Source organism: Solanum verrucosum, unplaced genomic scaffold (assembly GCF_900185275.1).
Source record: "Solanum verrucosum unplaced genomic scaffold, falcon-dt-bn FXZP01000020.1, whole genome shotgun sequence".
Taxonomy (NCBI): Eukaryota; Viridiplantae; Streptophyta; class Magnoliopsida; order Solanales; family Solanaceae; genus Solanum; species Solanum verrucosum.
In genome coordinates, this window is record NW_026019903.1 from 621,302 (window position 1) to 642,596 (window position 21,295).

General features: G+C 38.2%; 1 protein-coding gene across 1 annotated transcript in view; it reads left to right on the top strand.

The window, feature by feature from the left end:
* Nucleotides 1-1,304: 1,304 nt before the first annotated feature.
* LOC125820677 (protein VASCULAR ASSOCIATED DEATH 1, chloroplastic) overlaps nt 1,305-21,295 on the top strand; it is a 35,521-nt gene continuing 15,530 nt past the window's right edge. The window contains exons 1-13 of the mRNA XM_049500102.1: nt 1,305-1,556; nt 1,759-1,818; nt 2,981-3,031; nt 3,222-3,287; nt 4,328-4,423; nt 4,532-4,630; nt 8,262-8,356; nt 8,430-8,614; nt 9,463-9,503; nt 9,627-9,714; nt 9,853-9,939; nt 10,025-10,079; nt 12,196-12,262. Of these exons, the coding sequence (XP_049356059.1) occupies nt 1,362-1,556; nt 1,759-1,818; nt 2,981-3,031; nt 3,222-3,287; nt 4,328-4,423; nt 4,532-4,630; nt 8,262-8,356; nt 8,430-8,614; nt 9,463-9,503; nt 9,627-9,714; nt 9,853-9,939; nt 10,025-10,079; nt 12,196-12,262 (1,185 nt within the window). The 5' untranslated portion in view covers nt 1,305-1,361. The remainder of the gene's footprint in view (nt 1,557-1,758; nt 1,819-2,980; nt 3,032-3,221; nt 3,288-4,327; nt 4,424-4,531; nt 4,631-8,261; nt 8,357-8,429; nt 8,615-9,462; nt 9,504-9,626; nt 9,715-9,852; nt 9,940-10,024; nt 10,080-12,195; nt 12,263-21,295) is intronic.

Sequence of the window (21,295 nt, forward strand, 5' to 3'; positions counted from 1 at the left end):
AAACTCACATAACTAATACATGTGTAAAACAATACATATTTTTTCACAATTTATCCCTATATACTAATTTTTATACAACTCTAAAATAAGCTACCAAACAACCCCTTATATTCTCAAAGTCAATGCTACTTGATCATTCAATAGAGAACAAAAGAATTTAGGCTAAGATCCAAGCTGCGCTACAATTTTTTTGATTAAATTGATTTTTTTGAAGCTAAAAGTTAAAGACTAAGATCGATAATTTTACATCTTCTTTCCAACTAACTGGAATTTTTTTTATACCTTTATGAAAAAGTGAATTTACAAAATATCCAGGCCGAGAAATAATAACTATCACATAAATCCGCGTGTATCATATAAATTAAAAATACCATTCTTTACTTAATTTCAACAATTCTTATTCTTAATATATACATTACTAGGTGCTTTTTATTCTACCAATCATATAGTTCTTAAAAAAAATAAATCTCAACCATCCTTGATATGTACTTTACTAAGTGATTTTGTTATATATATATATATATATATATATAAAAGAGAACCTTAGGTCCGCCTACGTGGCGCCATCACAAACCAAAATTCTCTTTTAATTAATTTATTTATAAAATTAGTCTTCCCTTTCATGAAAAGTTGTAACTTTAATGAAGAGTTGTGACTTTTATGAAATGTTGTGACCTTTCCGAAGGATTGCAACTTTTCCAAATAGTTGTAACCTTTCCGATAAGGCACAATCAACATTTGTTCACACTACCATTTGTTTTCTATAAATAGAGGGATTTCCTCTCATTTTAGCACAACGAAAATTTTGAACCTCCTCCTGATCTTCTTCTTCCCAATTAAATATTTGTATACTTTGCTCATGTTGAGTGACTCACTGACACTATTGCTTATGTTATAGATCGTGGTATGTATTTTTACAATCATTAATTTATAATTTATGCTTATTTTATTAAGGTTAAATGATAAGATGTAATAATTTTTATTTTCCTTTACATTATTAATGTTTGTTACTACGTAATCTTGTATGTAGGATAATATAGTATTTTAGTTTTAATGCTTGATGAATTTTAAGTATTATTTTATAAATTTTGAATATTAAATTCCCGCGCAAAACACTAGTAATTTTACTAGTTTGAGTTAGAAGTCAAAAATCAATTCAAACTTATTTATATTTATTATTGATTGAGGAGAAAGGACGCAAAAAAGGTCAAATATAGGCATATCAAAGTCCGGTAACAAAACGACGACGCGCTGGAACGTTGATGTAACCAACACGTCATCGACCGTGATAAAATAGCCGTTTACACTTTCTTTGACTCTTCGTTGGCTTATAAATTAATTTCACAACCACGATCACCGTCATGGCTGCCGTCGTCGTGCCGGAGAAAATCATATCGCCGTCGCCTCCGCCGTCGCAGCATATGCATATCTCACCTTCTACTTCCCGGCGCAGCATGGACACCGCCTCTGACACTAACGCTTCTCCCGATCGCCGCCCTTCCCTTGATCTTCCCTCTTCTTCCACCGCTAGCCCTTCACGGTTGTCTGATGCTCAGGTTACTATTTCAATTGATCTTCTACTTTGACATTGCATTTGAAGTTTGAATTATGAATATAACGCTTCAGAGAAAATTTCTTCTCTAATTTTGTTCCATTCAAATAAGAACTCTTTTAATTTTCAAGATTTTTCTACTATTGATGACTGTGTTTAAACAATTTTCCTTGTTGTGGTTGCTGGATGGTTTGACTTTGTGACAGAATCAGCTAGCTTTGAAGAGTGAAGAGTATCGACTACTTTTTCGTTTACCACCTGATGAAGTGAGTGAAATTCTCCTCATGTGCTTAGTTTCTTGAACTGGTTTATTTCCTAACAAAACTATAATGTGCTTGTAAATTTGAGGGATACTCAAATCGTTTCTTTAAATTGGTTTCTTTGTGAATTTCCTAGACTTCAAATTGTTGTAGTTTATTTTATGGTTATGTATCAAATTGCTGTAGTTTACTTTATGGTTATGTATGCTGTAGTGTGATTCACTGAAGGATACATGTCCTTGTTTACTTGGTATTTTTATGTCTTTAGAAGTATTGGTATTTCTAATTACCAATTCTTGTTTGGGGCGTACTTCTGTAAGTCTAAAAAACAAGTATTCATTTGGAAGTTTACCGAAAAGCTAATCATAGGTTCTTGCTCCGTTGGACCATTTGTATCTATATGCATCAGGATCCTAGATTTTTGAATTGAGAGAGATACTAAGAGAGATCAATAATTCTTGACTAGAACTTGGATTCACGTATTCCTTTTTTGGTGGTTATGGAAAATAAACCTCTCCGGTTATTGGCAACATATTTGGTCTAAATTTGGAATGAAGGGGGAGGGTTGTGTTAGGTTGATGGCCAGTGTATATTAATGTTGGATTATTCTAACTATGATCAGACCTCTAGAACTGAATGTGGATACAAAAGATTCGTATGACCGAGAACTTATTCCGGGTTGAGTCATAAACAGGATATGTTTCTGTTTGAGATGTTCCTCATGCTTAAGAAAATAGTAGGTTGTTCACTTAAGCGAATGTGGTCCTAGTGCTTATTGGGAAAAAGTTATCTTGAACTGTTTACTCAAAAAAGTACTTAGCTTTCATGTGTCCAAGTTATACTTGTATGTGCACCCCATATGTGTCATTCATCAAGTTCATTTGTTGTGCTTCTAATCTTTATGTGACTGTTTCAAACTAGGAATAGATATGATTTTTTGACCTTTTCTAGTATACATTTCTTCACTTGTCAAAGTGGTTGATTGAGCATGTCTGATTTAATCTCCGTCTCATCTGTATAAAGAAAATATTTCTGGATCTTCTTTCATGTGACTGAATAAGCTTTCAGATCTACATGCTAACAGATATTTTATGTTTATGTTCTGATACAACCACCACGCCTAAATCCCATACTGTTGTGTCTAATCTTCCTTATAAATTCTTCACAGGTCCTGGTTCAAGATTTTAATTGTGCGCTGCAAGAGAGTTTTCTACTTCAGGTAACTTTAAACTGTATGACATTTTATATCCCCATACACATTGGGAGAAATGGTCTAAGCATTTATAGTTGAACTTGTTGCTTCTTGAACCACCCTCATCTTATTTCTTATATGTAACATATTTTTTTCTTTCTTTCTAATTTGGTTTACATGCTGTTGTGAGTTGGTTAATGTTGTCCTTTTGTTTCAGGGTCATATGTATCTCTTTGGCCATAGTATTTGCTTCTATTCCAACCTCTTTGGCTTTGAGACAAAGGTTTGTTGTTTCGGTTTTTTTATAGTTTGATCTTTTATAAAGCCTATAGTTGATTGAGGTAGGATTTCACTGCTGATAAGGTGTTCATCGATTTTGTCCACAAATATAGCTGAGATTTATTAGTTCGATTATGCAACTGTTTTGGAATTGTTATTAACACAAAATATAATAGACATCACGAGGTCGGGAAAGAGATTTCATGCCAGTGTGAGAAGGAAAATGCAAATTTTTATCTTTTTGGAATCGTTTGTGGTGCTCTTCTTGATTGAATTTCAAATAAAAGCCTCTTCGTAATTCAAGGTTGAAAGAACAGGAAGGATCTGTAATTTAGAACTGGAAATGACGATTGAATTTGCATAAGATACTTATATTCTTGCCATTTGAAATGGGTGCTTCAAAGAAGTGATGATTCCGAGTAACACTAAAAAAGGTTTGGTTCACATGTTTGGACTGGTATAACAGGATATAGAGGAGGATTTAGGCAAGGGCCGCTATGATATCATCTCATGTGTTAGTGGGAGGTCATCTGGAAAGAGAGAGATCAAAAATGCTCATAGCGGGATGCTGTATTAGTATTCTCCCTAAGCAGTTGCTTTAAGAAAAGTCTTGTGATCTGAAGGTGATGGATATTTGAACACAAGGGACTCTCTCTTTCCTATGTCTTCCTTTGTATTTTCCCCTTTATTTGTTCTTCAAAATGGGCTCCATAAATATGTATCAATTTCATAATTTTTTTGTTGACTTCGTGCTTGTGTGCTATTGAAATATTTTGGACTTGATGCATAAAATCGTTCCTGCCATTGTTGGCAATAGAAGGGTACACCATCATGAGGTCCTACTGAATGTGTGTAAAGGATTTATTTGTATGTATTCTTCATAAAGCAGTGGATTTTAAGCTCTAAGACTGACTAATAAGCTCCATTGGACATTTACCAAGAATTTATACTGCATGACCCATGATGTCAGCTTATGTCCTATTATTTCTCTTTCTCTTTCATTTTTACCTTGATGCAGACTAAATTATTATGTTCATCTGCCAGAAAATAATTCCTTTTCATGAGATCACGGCAGTACGAAGAGCTAAATCTGCGGCCATATTCCCGACGGCAATAGAAATAGTAGCCGGAGGAAAGAAGGTGATGTCCTGGATCTGTGATGCTATGTTACCGTGCTATATGCCTGTTCTCGTCCTTTCAAATTACTACTTACATGGCAAAGTCTTGACATACCTTCTGTTAATGCAGTACTTTTTTACATCTTTCCTTTCCCGAGATGAAGCTTTTAAGCTTATCGATGATGGTTGGCTACAACACAATGGTGCGGCTAAAGAATCTGCGGATCTGGTGTGTTTGTAACTCACATAGCTTGGCCATTTATAAAATGCATAGTCATGTTGCAATATGAAGCATTCCCATGTTATTTTGCCTAGTGCTGGCAACTTATGAATACTCTATTTGCACTATCTTGGTTACTCAATAATCAACATATCAGTTATTCCTTGTGTAGCCCTGCATTGATTTATTTGCCAGTTACTTAAAACCTTGTAATGGTTTTTGTTACTTTCAACTCTGGAGATGTGTGTGAAGAACATAACTTTTCTAGGCATATAAATTCGAAAAGAAGTATGCTGCAGCTTGGGGTGGGCATAGTTTAGGCCAACCCGAAATCCAAACCAAAATCCAATTTTTTTGGTTATTTGGATTATGGATTGGACTTTGGATTTTTTTATTTTAAGAATTTATGGATTTTGGATTGGATGTTGGATTTAGTTTTACGGATTTGCGGATCTTGAATTTTTTATACCGTATATTCATCCCTACCCATATTATATGTGTCAAATAGTAATAAGTCCAATTTCCAAAGGTCCAATAGATAAGTACCCAACGGCCCTCTTAAGTCCCACACGGCATGAGTGGCAGAGTAACCTCAATTCTTGTTAATGGTAGAGAATTATACATTCTAATGAGCGAAGTATTAGGTAAATTGAGGTTGTTAATTGTAATGGCCTGCCTTTAGGCTCAAAGGTCAAAACTGAAAATCTGAATTATCCAATCCGATTAATCCAAAACTGAACGTAAAAAATCTAATCCTATCCGAGCTTATTTGGATTGGATTCTGATTGTCGTTTCTTCAATCTGAAAATTGAAAATTCTAATTGGAGCGTGTATGTCACGACCCAAGGTAGACCCCCTAGGCATAACATGGCATACAAGACCCCGAGAGGCCACATACAAGCCACTTAGCATACATCATACAAGATAATAGAAAATTGAGAGAATTTAAAAGACAATTTCAAAACATTAGAGTTTTATAAAATGAAGCAGAAGTCTAACAATGTCTCAAAGCCATCTAATACAAAGGAGTAATCGGGACGTAGCCCGTACATCAAGTTCAAAAATTGAAATGTAAAGACAATATGAAATAAAGGCTTGGTCCTCGGAACATGAGGACTCACCAATCTTCAATCTTCTACTAAAAGATCCCTAGCCACGAAAATGCGAATTTGGAACGCCGGACCCTACATTTTTATAAGAAATGTAGGAAAGAGTATGCGTCAGTACAAAAATGTACCAAGTATGATAGCAATGCATAAAACATATTAAATCATGCTTAAAAAGGAACATTTTCATGATATGCAATGACCAAGTTAAAACATGAATTAAAAGAGTTAGAAAACATGAGTCATAAAACATAGTCAAAGCAAGCTAACATCTTTAAAACATTCATGAGATACTTCTAAAAGTAACCTTAGTTCATACTTGTGGAGATTTACCTTTAACCGACATGTAAGACCATGTGAGCTATTAACATGGAATCCGGTGTCTACTCCACACCAAAAAGGGGTGTCCTACTTGCCAAGGTAAGACCATGAACTTCTAGCTTATGTGGATCCACTAACTAATATCTATCTAGACAACCTATGATGGCATTTAGTATATGGGACATGGGTTATCACCACTTGTCCACTCGATGCTAAGCATAAATCCCGCGAAATATTGGTTATTCTTAACTTTTCTTATCATTCATGAGACATGGGTAATCACCACTTGTCTTAGCATGGGAAGTCATGGGTAATCGTCGCTTGCCTCATTATTAGAATAGCTCCTTAACTTTGATTCATTTTATGTGAGAAGATCTTTCAACCTTAGAATCCTTTATGTGAGAAAACCTTCCACATTCATGCTTTCATGTGTATATGAGAAATCCTTTCACAACACAACAACAACATTGATACTTCACTCTCAAAGCATCCTTAAAACAATTACATCAATTTCATAAGAACATGCATAATTTCATAAACTCATCTTTCATAGTTCAAAACCCACATTATATCATCATAGCTTGGAAAACATGGAGTATGCATGGATTCATGGGGATTCATCTTAAAATCATGGAATTTTCTCAATTCATGCATAATAGTTCATAAAACAATCAAATAAATCAACATTGAAAGGAACCCATGACATGGAAGAAAACCCTAACTACAATTGGGATTTCTAACTTCAAAATTGAGAAATTTAGGAATTCTATGGAGGAAAGGGCTCCATAGATGAAGACTATCATACCTTAATGCCAAAAGCTTGACTTCAATGGAGGAATTGGAGACTTGACTTGAAACCCTAGCCTTCTTCTTCAACCTTCTAGAGAGAAGTATTGGGAGAAAGAGCTTGTTCTTCTTTGGAGATTTGAGAGAATGAATTGATTTGGAAGACTTTAGGGGTTAAAAACGTTTATATAGGCCTCGAATAGAGGGAAAAACGACATAGTATTAGGCTAGAATAATTAGGAAAAGACCCAAAAGCCCTCATAAAAATAACTGCCGACTCCCGTCGACGGCCCGACCTACGGTCCGTGGGTCCACCTACAAACCGTCCTGGTCGACCGTCGATAGGTTCAAAGACCATGATTTTTGGACCCCCAACGACGGATCCATGTACGGTCCGTGGGTCCACCTACGAGCCGTACATGCCCAGTCGTGGGTCTCAACTTTGACTCCTAAAATTTCTCTTCTGGGACTCACCTACGAAACCTACCTACGACCCGTGTACTGACCAACCGACTGTCATGGTGAACCGTCGAAAAGTACTAGAACTTGACATTTTGGACAACCTTTGGACTGCCACCCACGAAACGACTCGCGGACTGTGTGTCAGTCCACTGGCCGTGGGTGGCTTCGTCGGGACTGGCACCAGATCTTGCAAAAAGCTGCAATTCTACCCTTTTTGAATCCGAGGTGTTACAGTGTAAGGATGTTGAATTGAATATTCCAAGTTGAATCTCTATTACATGTTTCCACGTTACCTTTTGGATTTATTTCCTTCAACTCCTTTTAGTTACTGGTTGAATTTCAGATGAAATTAATTAAAATTTCTTCTTTATAGATATTCTTCACCGTGGAAATGAAACATGATATGCAACCAAAATTTAAGCAGTTTATTGAAAGGGGGTGCTTTTTCTTGAAAATCTTATCTATGGGACTATGACTTGCATTTTTTGCATGAGAATACCTGATAGTAAAATGGATGGGATTCAGCCGTACCCTTCTTTGCTATGGTACTAAGAATAGTTGTTCCCCTTAATTCACAACCAAGTACATATAATCTGCAGTCTGATGTGAAGACCTTTGGCTTACTCGTTGCAATGGTGCTGATTCCTGGCTAAGTTGCGTGTCAAGTCTCAGATATTTGGGTCATGTGCCATGTTGCTGCTTCACTGGCATTTTTTTAAGTTGGTTGTGAGAGCATGGGCATCATCTCTCTTAGATTGTTTCCTTACCATAATGGCTCTGCAGAAGTCCTCTGAACTTGAACATTTTACTTCCTGGTTTCTTCTATTCATTGCTCTTTTATTTTGCAAAGAGAAGTTTGAGGAATTTCTGCATCAATCCAATGAAAATATTTTTGCTTGCCTTATGTGCTTTTCTGAGTCTTCTCATTGCAGTTGTAACTGTTTTGAACTTTGCTTTGATGTCAGGAACCACAATCTGATCTGAACTTCCTAGATAGTGGAATAGTAGAAGGAGCAGATAGTTTCAGGCAGGCTAAGGAAGGGGTGGAATGCCTAGAAAGGTATCTAGAGTCAAGTTAGGAATCAACTGCCCTTTTTCTGGAGTTATTTCAGTCTGTTCATACATGTGGCCAGGAATGAGGACAATATGGTACAGGAAGACTCAAAGCCATTAGTCAATGGTCAGTTTGAAATTGTATCAAACCCTTCAGGAGTGCAGGACAGCGTGGAGGAAGAAGTGGTTATTGTTCAAAATACTGATTGTTCATCATCTGAAAAGTCCTATGGTTTTAAGCAGGAGGATTCAGATGCACCTAGGGGTCAGTCAAATGTCCTTTGGGCTTTGTTATTTTTCAATTGTGTTCAACGGCCTTTTCCATTCAATTAATGAATATAACTTCTGCTATTTAAAGAAACAATGCTTATTCATAAATGACTGGCATATTGAGATTATCTGCCTCTCCTGTGACAAAAGTATGTGCTCATGTTGCCTTGCCCTTACACTTTACTACTTCATGAACACAAAGAAGTTGCAGTGAGACGAGTCTAAAACATGAAATAGAATTAAAGCTAAAATGCAATGCGCAAAGCTAAATTTGATGCAACTTTCTCAAATGTGCAAGGAAAAGGATAGGAGCAATGAGGCATTTAAGCTTCTCTGTTCATTTAGAACCTTCAACTGGAAGGTGCTGCCTTTTCCCTTTCCTTGATAATATATAGTGCCCTCTCTTTGGTCCGGTTTTGTAATCCTATTTCTGTGCCTCTGTTTGCTAAAATGGTGCCGGACATGCTCATCACAAAGTGAGAGTGTTTTGCTAGGACTTTCTTTTTTGTTGAGAATGAAGAGACATTTACTAGGGCTTATGAGTAGGTTCACTTCCCTAGTAACTAGACACAGATGCTGTCTGGTATTCAAGGGTGGGTGTCTATTCTTAGAGTTCAGTACAGGTTAATGCTCAAGTTTTATTAGGCAGATGAATACCTTTAACCAGAAACAATATTCTTTTTGGTTCTAGTATCCATTAGGTCCAAAAGCGTATAAAGGCTTAAAGCAACTGTTTCTTGGACTCCACCAGCGAAACGTTCCTTTTTTTATGCAATCTTATTCCTTGTTTTCAGTTAATAAATTTAGCTTAACGTTGCTTCTTTTCTTTTTTCCTTCATGCAGTCCCTGAAGGTTTTACACTTGTTGCAGAGGCAAAATTTCCGGTGATACAACTTTTTATCTTTTTTCCAAAATCTTTCATTTGTTCTGAATCCCTAGTTTTCTGTGTGATGGACGTGTAATGACTATAATTAGACTGTGAGTTCAACCTAGTCTGTGTGGTGCAGGTTAAGGTTGAGAAGTTCTTTGAATTCTTCATTTCAGATGCCGGTCTTGCTTTTCAGGAGTCATTCCGTAGAAAATGTGGTGATAAAGGTTGACATCATTCATGGATTTTGCTGAAGCAGATATATTTCAACATATTATGTTAGTTAGCTTTAGAAGCAAAGAATCACAATAAACTGATGAGTAATTATGCAGTTTCTCACCTTAACTTGCGGTCTTGTTTTTCAGATTTTAAGTGTACACAGTGGCGTCCTCATGAAGAATTTGGGCACACTCGTAGTTTGTCGTTTCAGCATCCTATTAAAATCTATTTAGGTGTGACTATGCCTCTATATGACATGGACTCTCTCTAATGGTTTTTGAGATTTATTTTTTTATGACTAATGTAAGGTTTCATTAGGTCCAAAATTTGGTGGTTGCCACGAGTTTCAAAAGTGTCGTCGTTACAGAAACAGGTAATCGTTTTTTTGTCCAGGAGATCTGTCCTAACTTCTACAATGGTGCTACTGTAACTCATTGATCTGTTTTCCTTACCCATACTAGCACTTTAATTTCTTTCTCAATGCTGTAATTCACTGTGCTTCTCCGTGCACCAGTGTGTCTGATACATGATAGAGTTCTTCTATGCATAACATCATTTTTGTGGTTACATTTGAGTTTCTCCAAAAGTCAAAGGGGTTTGGGCCACCTATAATTTAATCATTCGACAGGCTTCGGTTTGTGCGAAGTTGTCTAGCTTAACATTCCGTGTGCTAAGGATTCTTTACTTTTATATGCATCTTGTATTATCAATATCAATAGTCTATTTATCTCCATGAAAAGATAACACTTTGCAAAGCACATGCTTCTTTAAGATCTGTCATCCATATACTACTTTTTGTGTATTCATGAATATCCTCAAGAGGACGAGGACATTCCTAGTGTTTTAGATTATTTATGACGTTTAGGTGGTAGGTTTTGCTCATATGACTACTACTTGTAATTATTACTGAAGTACACCTTTGGTGTAGTACTTTGTTTATAATAATATGTTAACTGCTAAAAAAAAGGTCTATCATCCATATACTTAACGAAACCTTCAACTCTTCCTTTTTTGGTAATTTAAGATGATGTTTGTCAAATAAAAACATATGTAAAGTACATTATTACTGATGTTTTTTCACAGCTAATATATGATTAAGACACCTGGTAATCATATAGGAACAAAAAATTTAGCAAATCGCGAAACAGTACGTTAGTAATTTGGGTGGCTTTAATATAGTGTCCCCAGTAGCAGCCAGCTCTGTCATCTTCCAAACAACCATGTTAATAGCAAGTCTGCCATCTTTCAAACAATCATGTTAATTCAGAAATTATTAGGCAATCACGCAGTAACAGTGGTCTAACATCTAGTATCAGCTCTTGTTAACATACCTGGCCATCTCCGGGCAGAAACAGAGTCTGGATAAGATCTCTGACTTGGCGTTTTTATGTCCATATTTCAGTTTGATGGGTGGTTGGGCAAGCATTAGGTTTGTGCAACCTAGCTTTTTATATTTTACATGGTAATAGTGAGGAGTTAATGATGTATGGGCCAAAAACATAACTTATTATTCTCTAAGTTGCAGCCCAAAAGTGCTATTAATTGGTAGAAAGAAGTTGAAAGAGAATATTGTTTGAGGTCTAAGTTGAGTGATGAGAGAAAGAAATAGATGAATGGAGTAGTGATTTATGGACAAAAGCATGTAGGCTGTAGCCATGGACTAGCTTTTTGGCTCTAAGTTCCTTATTAGAAGAGATGATTCGTAAAAAGAGGTTCAGAAGAAGAGATGTTTTGATGTTTTTGGGTTAAGTGATGATAAAATTTAATAAAGAAACTTTATGTACGCTGGATCTCATGCATCAAACTACGTATAAATGAGTGCTACATGTGCAAAAAAGATGAAAGAGGATGCCAAAGGCGTCCTTATACATACCTGTCTTAATGTTGTAGAATCTGATACCTAAAATTCTTTGGAATTCGTCAACATACCCCAGAATTTCTCATGATGCTGATTGGAAGCTGGTATTCTTTTTCCTGTTTAGAGAACCTTTAATTAGCATTGGAATGAAATGGACCTGAATAGAGTAGAATAAAATGATACCAATTTGTTTGGATTGAAGCATAGTTGATTGATTCTTTTCTTTTTTTGGTATAAGCAGTTGATTGAAATTCATTGATTTTTAAAATTCACTAGGATATCCCAATGAATCAAACCTTCAGAACAATGCCGTTTGGTCCATAAAAAAAGTGGCCTCTATCCTCCTCTTAAATCCCCCTCTTCCATTCATGGCTTCAAGAGAGAAGAAAATCTATTTCATTTCACTACTGTAATGAGAAAATCTTTTTAGTTGCAAATTGGTAGATTCTTTAGACACATAGTTGATCTATTTTCTTCCTGAAGAAATGTCCCATGCCTGCATATGTCTAGACAGTTTGATCATTTAGACTCTCTTCTATTTTCCCTATCATTTAGAAATGCACAGGTTTTAGTGTGTTGATTTGCTATTGATATGTAATGTTGTTATTTTAATATGCTACTTTGATTTCAGTCACCTGGTGATTGAGTCATCACAAGAAATCACTGGTGTTCCTTTTGCAGACTATTTTCGAGTGGAGGTATGAGTTTTACTTTTCCTAAGGGTCTGATTTCTCGTTAGAAATATACTCCCTGTGGTTATCTACTTCTGGTTTTTGATTAGAATTTATTTCAAAACTGCACTTGCCTCTTATCGTTAGGGTGGTTCCAATTCATGCTAGATGACTGATTGACATATATTGGTCACAAGGAAATACCTCATAGGTGGAAAAGGTAGACATGGCTCTGAAAGCAAAGAAAGAACCTTAGAAAACTATCTCCCCCCCCTTTTTTTTTTTCCAACCATGCCACTGTTTTTCCTTCACACATTGCTATCATATTCGCAAATGACCATTGCTACACTTCTGTAATCATCAGTCACTCCATTGCACACCCGCCCAAGGGGTCATTTGTCTGGGATATACGGGGCTAGATTTGGTGGAATAAACTTGTGTAAATGTTTGATGGTCTTCAGTGCTTAATCTAATTCTTTTTCAAGGATCCACTAGATTTGGGGCTTTTTGGTATTTCCCATTTCCTCTCTCCCCCCGTCTCACCTTGGCGGCTTTTCACTGTAATTTTGTGTTCCATAACAAATGCTCCTTCGATTTTGCTTTGTTTCTTTTGGACTACATTCAACCTTATTTGGATATATTGACTTAGCGGTCGTATTGTAAAGATCTAATAATTGAATTTAAGTGTTACCTGCTACTTAATTAAGTGGCTAAACTACTAAAAAGAATTTAATGGGGGCTATCAATCACTTCCACCTCAATTGCCACATGGAAGAAATCCTGTAATACCTCATTTATTGCTCTTATCCCTAAAAGGAAGAGGGTGATAAAGCTTAGGGATTATAGACCTATTAGTCTAATAGGGAAGTGTGCACAAGATTGTGGCCTAAGCAGTAGCAGAGAGACTGAAGGGAGTCATTGGCAAACTGATATCAGAACAACAAAGTGCTTTTCTTGAGAACAAACAAATCACCAATGCATCCTTGATTGCTAATGAGGTTCTGGATTGGAGAATAAAAAGTGGTGAACTAGGTCTACTATGCAAATTAGACATTGAAAAGGCCTTTGACCACCACTTGAGTTTGCCCTTCCTAATTGAAATCCCAAGACAAATGGGATTTGGAACTAGGTGGATAGAATTTTGTATTTCAAATGTGAAATACTCTGTGCTGTTAATAGAAGCTTAAGGGGCAAGGGGATCCTCTCTCCCCTTTCCATTTCGTTTTGGCAATGGAAGGTCTCACGCAGATGCTAAGTAAAGCAAAGGAGCTTCAGTGGATAAAAGGTTTTCAGGTGGGCCAGTAATCCAGTTGACTCAATCAACTATATGCAGATGATACACCGATATCCTGTGATGCTGAGAGGTCTCAGGTCATAAATTTCAACCTCATTCTACTCCTTTATGAAGCTTTAACAGGCTTGCACATTATCATGCTCAAGATTACTAGCTATCCTGTCAACGAGGTTCAGAATTTGGAGATATTATCATAAGCTCTAAGCTGCAGAATTGGTGCCTTACCCACACATACCTTGGGCTGCCTTTTTGGTGCAAAATTCAAATCCACTGTAATCTGGAATGGAGTGACAGAAAGAGTGGAAAAAATGGCTTGCAATATGGCAATACGCTATCCGGGGGGGGGGGGGGGGGGGGAGGGGGAGGAAGTAGTGTGGTTGATAGCATCCTATGCCTACATTATGTCATTATATTCTATGCCATCTTCTGTCTTAAAACAACTGAACTGTTTAAGGAGGAGATTTTTATGGGAAAGCAACAGCGAGACTCGCAAATGCCATTGTCCCTCAATCAAAAGTTGCTGGAGGACTTGGAATCGTAAATCTTGAACTACATAATGAAAGCTTGCTAATGAAATGGTTTGGACAACCAGATAGATGCTAGTTACTATAAAAAGATCATTATTGCCAAATTTGGAGCTTAGAATCATTGAAGTCCAAAGGGATAGCACATATCCTCATGGTGTTGGCCCCTGGAAACATATCAACAGCTTCCATCAAGCCCTATTTCAGAACATATCCGTTAAAGTTGACAATGGTTTGAATGTCAAATTCTGGGGAGATAGGTGGACTGGAAACTAACACTTGAGGACTCTTATCCTGGCTTATTCCTTATTGCCAGCAACCAGGATTCATCTGTGGCTCAAAATAGAGAGGACAACATATGGAGACCTTTACTAAGAAGGAACCTAAATGACAGGGAGATCATTGATCTGATAACTCTTCTAGCCACTTTGGATACTTTCACATTCACAGATCAGGAACAAGATAAGCTGTTATGGGGAAGCTCAAAGTAGGGGAAGTTCACAGTCAAATAAGGTTAGGATGTTTTGTGTTCTCAAAATGGTGTTCTTGAGGAAAGTCCCTGGAAACATATCTGGAGAACCAAAATGCCACTCAAAGTCTCTTGCTTTACCTGTACAGCTCTTAGGGAAGCAGTTTTAACTCAAGATAACCTTTGTAAAAGGAAAATTGCTCTCGTAAACAGATGTTATTTGTGCCATCAAAGCCTAGAGATTGTCAATCACTTACTCTACACTGCCCTCTTACTTCTGAAATCTGGAATTCCTTCCCATCTACTTTTGGACCTTCCTCAGACCATTAAGGAAGCTTACACTAGCTTTATTTTTTGGAGAGTTGACAAAACCATCAAGAAGGTCTGGGAAATGTTTCCTTTAGTCTTCTTTTGGGTTGTGTTGAATGAAAGAAACCACAGGTGTTTCGATGGGATGTCAATTCCAACTCAAGCCCTGAAAGCTTGATGCGTAGTTGTTTTGTTTAGCTGGAATTTTCTTACTCCTGTTAATAGCATGGACATTTTTTTGAACTTAGTTAGCTTCATGGTACTAGACTACTAGTATAGCTTTTTTGTAATAGAGGCTAACAGTTTTTTTTTTGCTTCAAAAGCCCACTGGCTTTTGCTTTTGTAATTTGGGACCTTCCAGTTGCCATATATCAATGACTACATCTTACTTCATCTAAAAAAATATTTTCTAAAACTTGAAATATCAAATGACCCCCCGGTATTTTGTACAATACAATTCAAGCACAAGTGGTTCGTCCTTGCAGCAATAAGACTCTCATACCTTGAAGGGCCAAAAGTTGGTTATCGTTTTTTTTTTTGGAGGCAGGTTGGAGGTTGATTTGTTGGTGGGAAGGACAGTTTGAGTTGTTACTGTTCTCTCACTTCATTTATTTTATTTCTTTGTCTCGGGGAGGACAGGGGATGGAATGTGAGGAGGTGACAAGAGTGATGGCTGTTGGTTGTCCGCACCGTTCTGTTTTGCTAAGGACACAAATGCAACTTTTCTTGATAAATTATTGAAAGGATTTTTATCTTTAAGTTGACCCATAAGGGTAATTTATCCCAAAAGGGGGTTAGCGTACAGAGCTATAATTTAAAATTTAAAGAACCAAGGTAAGAGCTAGGCCCCTAGACGAGAGCCTCAAACATGGAATAGGCTGTGCAAGAGTGTCAAATTGCCACTTGACATTTGACTTGGTAGGATTTGGAAGCAATTGCATGAGTGCGCAATGTGAGTGTTGTCTTGGGCTAAGTGCTCTTGCTGACACTTGGGCAGTACGGCTGCACCAAGGTGCCTGTGGAAGGCAAGACAGCCTTGGGATATTATCAAGCAAAAGAAGGCAATGCTGGCACCAAGGCAAGTGAAAGGCATGCGCATGTCAGTATGTGCGAGGCAGGCGTAGCAAGACGTGTGTGGCATAAGTGTCAAGGCCTTCTCACTTGGCGCATATTGGCCATAGGCATGCCTGGCATATGGGCGGTTCCAAGCAAATATTATTCTAATCCTTGGTGGCACAGTCTGAATGCTGGCATGTGTCAAAGTTCCACAGTTGCACCAGATGGTTTCTGCTGGATTGTTGAAGACCCTTAAACATAGATCAACAGTTGGGGTCCTCGGGGATGTCAACGGCATGATAATAATGTATTAGCATCTTCCAGGCGTTTCCTTGTTCCTTGTAACTTTCATTGGCTACATAATGGTCATGTCTACTTGTCCGCCATGGCAATTAGTGTTGTATCGTGCTGCAGGATGAGAGTTGGGTACTTGTAAGTTCCTTTTGTGTTGAGATTAAAGCACAGTTGGGCATGTACATTGCTTTGTTCTTCAATTTAATTTAAAGTCCCAAATGAAAAACTATAAGTGGAAGGTTGAGTCAAGTGACTAGATTACCGTGCAAGATTTTTTAGAGGGAAGATATCCCTGGGACAGTCAGATTATTAACAACTTTCATCAAAAAGAAAATATCTCTGGTACAGTAACTATAGTTTATCAGTTCATTGAAAATCTAACTGAATGTTATCAAAATTAATTCTATTTGAATAACCAGCTATTTTTACAGAATTGCTGATTCTTATATGATGCTTGAATATGAATATAAAAGTAAGGATATAACCACGAGAATGCAAAACTTGAATAGGAACTAACACTCAAGTAACTCAACAAAAAATGTTCTCTCTACTTTTTCTCTCTCTCTTGAAGAATGTGCCTAAAAGTCTTCCCATATTTTCCGGTTAATTCCGAGGCTCTTTCCGGTGATAATCATGGTCGGAAATATCTATTTCACTGCTGGGGAAAAATCTTTTGAGGTAGTAGACATTAGCGATGACCATTCACGATGGTTTCTGTGGATCGAGCGGAGCAGAAGATTCACAAGCAGAATTAAAATAGATGTAAATAACTTAATATGGGTCTGTGAAGCGATGAAACAAGCATCAAGGGGAACAGGGGGTCTCTGTAGGAGATGGGGGAGGAAAGTTGAGGCATACATCTACAGAGTCGTTCAGAATTTCAACATGTATGGTCGTTTTGTCAGGATCGAAGCTGTGCTTGGTGACCGGAAATCTTCAGTGATTATCCCGGAAATAATCTGCAATGGTGGATGGGCTGACATAGCAGAAAAAATTCTAGGTCATCTGCGTAGCACCTCAAAGCCTCCTAGGGTTCCACTGGCAAGAACATTCAGGGAGGCGGCTTCCCCTTCTGCTTGGCCAGTTCATACCAAAAACGCAGCCACTGAAGTTCAAAACTCCATCAAAATCAGTCACGCAGCAGAATTGGATAGTTCCAAATTCCTCTCACAATGCTTAATTGGAATATTCAACGATCCTTTCCACTCAAGTCCCAACACCGACGTCATCCAGAAGTGGTTCTTAAACAGGTGGAAAATCACGGCGGGTCTGAAAATCACTTCTCTCTCACACAATCAGTTTCTATTCGAAATGCCTTCACGATAGGAGGCAGCGCGGATTATGGCAGGAGAATGGTTTTGGAATGGTAGAAAATTGACTCTCAAGTGGTGGTCGCCGGAGGCCGGAACTGAAATTGATGCTCCAATCTCAGAACTTCAATGGGTTAAGGCGTTGGGCATTCCGTTACATGCTTGGTCAGAAAGCACTTTCAAGGTTATTGGTAATATGTGTGGGGGTTTTGTGGATACAGATGAAGATACAAAAAGGAGGAATCATCTATATTGGGCTCGGATCTGTGTCAAGAAGTCGGGGACAGTCCTTCCAAACAAGATCAAACTGGAAGTAGGAGACCGGAACTTTGAAATCACGATTTTAATTGACACCCACGCAAAATTTTGGGTGGCCGGAAACAGCAAGGGGAGTGCCGGAGATAGCAACGCGACAAAAGATGGCAAAAGGGAAGCATCGAGTCTCGCACCGCTAAAGTTTACTGACAGGCAGGTGGGTCAGCACGTGATTTTCCCAGAAAATTCAAAATTCTGGGATAGAGTGGGACCCTCAACGTATAAAGGTAAAATTGCAAAGGCCAACAATGTTAATGGGCCGCTGGATTATCATAAACATGGGCCAAAAAGAAGAAAACATACTAAAACATACTGGAGAGCAAAAGGGCCGGCCCAAAATAAACATGTTGGCACTGCATTTAGCAGCCTCATCGTGTCTAACACTTTTGACCCTTTAGCAAATGTCACAGAAATTTCATGTCTCAACCAGGAGACTGAAATTAGCGAAGCATTGGGAGGGTACACGTCAGAACAACTCGATGCAGATGATGAGAGTGAAAAGATCCGAATCCCTAGGGCACCACGAATTTCTCCTCAGAACAATCAATTAATCTTGGCAAGCGCATCAGATTCACACTACTCTTCCCAGAATTTCTGTGACTCTTCATCTCTATCATGTAGCGATGAAGGCAATCTCACCCCAACAGTCATTGAAACTTCCAAATGGACCAAGCTTGTGATGGTGAAAGCTTGCAAGGCCTTCGGGGTAAATGTTGCTGGATTTGAACACGAACTCCTAGATATGGTGCTCAGAATGGAACAACGGAGACAACTGCAGTTACAACAAAAACAGGCAATTCAGGGGCAGGACAACCCAAAAAGGAAGAAGAAGGGAGAGAATGAACTAAAGATGCTTCTCTGTGACCTGATACAACATAATGGCGACAAGAGGGTTAGGGGTAGGAAATACAAAGCCTTCTCTGGATGAAAGTAAAAATTTTGAGTTGGAATGTCAGGGGGCTCAACGACATCAATAAAAGGAGCACAATAAAGTCCTTAATCAGAAAGTGGAATCCTGATGTAATATGTTTGCAAGAAACCAAACTAGAGGAATGGTCGAGCTTGATCACTGGGCAGTTATGGGGAAACAGATGGGCCAGCTGGGCAGAATTAAAAGCAAATGGTACAAGGGGAGGCATTATCATTCTATGGGACAAGAGGAACTGGGTAAATATTAGCACACATCAGGGGACCTATACAGTTTCATGTATGCTGGAAAGTGTGCAGGAAAATTTCCGATGGTGTTTCACTGGAGTTTATGGGCCTCATACAAACATTGAAAGAGAAGATCTTTGGTATGAGCTTGCAGCAATAAGAGGACTGTGGGATGACAGTTGGGTCATAGGAGGCGACTTCAATGTGTGTCGTTTTGAAAGTGAGAGATATAATTGCATAAGAAGGTCCAAGGCTATGAGTAGCTTCAATGACACCATCTCGGACCTTGGCCTCATGGATTTGCCTTTGCAGGGGGCATTCTATACTTGGACTAGAGGAGACGATCCAATTCAAGCATCAAGAATTGATCGGTTCCTGATATCCCCAGAATGGAATGACTGTTTTAACGCAATTAATCAATTAGCACTCCCTAGTGTTGTCTCCGATCACAGGCCTATACTCTTGAAATGTGGGGATTGGGAGTCTAATCCATCTTACTTCAAGTTCGAAAATATGTGGCTAGAGGAAGAAGGCTTCTTGGAGAAGGTCAAAACATGGTGGCAAAGTTACTCTGTTAATGGGACACCAGACTTTATCTTATACCAAAAGCTCAGATACTTGAAGAAAGATATCTCAAATTGGAACAGAGAGGTCTTTGGCAAAATTGACACTAATAGAAACAGGGCACTGGAGGAATTAACTGCTATTGAACACGCTTCAGAGAAGAGAGCACAAACTCCAGAAGAGAAATCCAAAGTTCTCTGTCTCAAGTTGGAATTGCAAAAGCTAGCAAAAATTGAAGAGGTATCTTGGAGGCAAAAATCAAGATGCCTGTGGCTTAAGGAGGGGGACAGGAACACAAAATATTTTCAGAAAGTTGCCAATGGTCGTAGGAGGAACAATACCATCGATAAACTCAAAATAGGTGAAGTCATTGTGGATGATAATGTTGTAATCAAGGAAGAAATTTTGAGTTTTTACCAGCAACTATACACTGAAAATGAACCTTGGAGGCCCACTGTTAGCTTTGAAAACATGGCATCCATCTCCGTGGACGAAAGAGATTGGCTGGAAAGAAATTTTGAAGAGGAGGAAATTCATGCTACCATCAAGGCTTGTGCACCTGACAAGGCTCCAGGTCCTGACGGATTCACAATGGCCTTTTTTCAAAAGGCATGGGAGGTCATTAAATATGAAGTAATCGGGGCCCTAAACCACTTTCACCATAACTGTCATATGGTCAAGTCCTATAATGCTTCCTTTATTGCCCTCATTCCTAAAAAGAAAGGGGCAATAGAATTAAAAGATTACAGACCCATCAGTCTTATTGGGAGCGTGTACAAGTTAACAGCAAAGATTCTTGCGGAGAGACTTAAATCTGTAATTGGGAAGTTAGTATCAGGTTACCAAAATGCATTTGTTAAGGGTAGACAAATCTCAGATGCTGTATTGATAGCAAATGAGGTGCTGGATTGGAAGCAGAAATCAGGAGACGCAGGGTTGTTGTTTAAACTTGACATAGAGAAAGCTTTTGACAAGCTTAATTGGGCCTATCTGTTCACAATCTTGAGAAGGATGGGATTCGGGAATAGGTGGATCAGGTGGATCAAATACAGTTTGACAACGGTAAAATACTCTGTGCTCATTAACAGAGGGCCTGTAGGTTTTTTCTCTCCTCAAAAAGGGCTAAGGCAGGGAGATCCCCTCTCTCCCTTTCTTTTCATCCTTGCTATGGAAGGCCTTAGTAAGATGTTCCAAAAAGCACGTCAACTACAATGGATTGAAGGCTTCAAAGTAGGCAGTCCCACGGGAAACAATGTCACAGTTTCACATCTGCTTTATGCGGATGATACTCTGCTATTTTGTGGGGCAGATAGATCACAAGTTATTAAGCTAAACTTGATTTTGCACATCTTTGAAGCTGTCTCTGGACTACACACAAATATGTCAAAAAACACGATCCATCCAGTAAACTCAGTGCAGAATCTGGTAGAGCTAGCTGGTATCATGTGCTGCAACATAGGTTCCTTCCCAACAACTTATCTTGGGCTGCCTTTAGGTGCAAATTTCAAGGCTAACGAGATATGGTCGGGAATAATTGAGAAGTTTGAAAAAAGACTAGCAACATGGCAAATGCAGTATCTTTCTTTTGGAGGAAGAGTTACATTGATTAATAGTGTAATGGACATCATCCCTACATATCATATGTCCCTCTTTCCTATTCCAGCAAAAGTTCTCGAAAAGCTCGATAGAATGAGAAGGAATTTTCTATGGGAAGGCAACAACAAGAATCATAAGTTTCACTTGGTTAAATGGGCAAAAGTGACACAACCT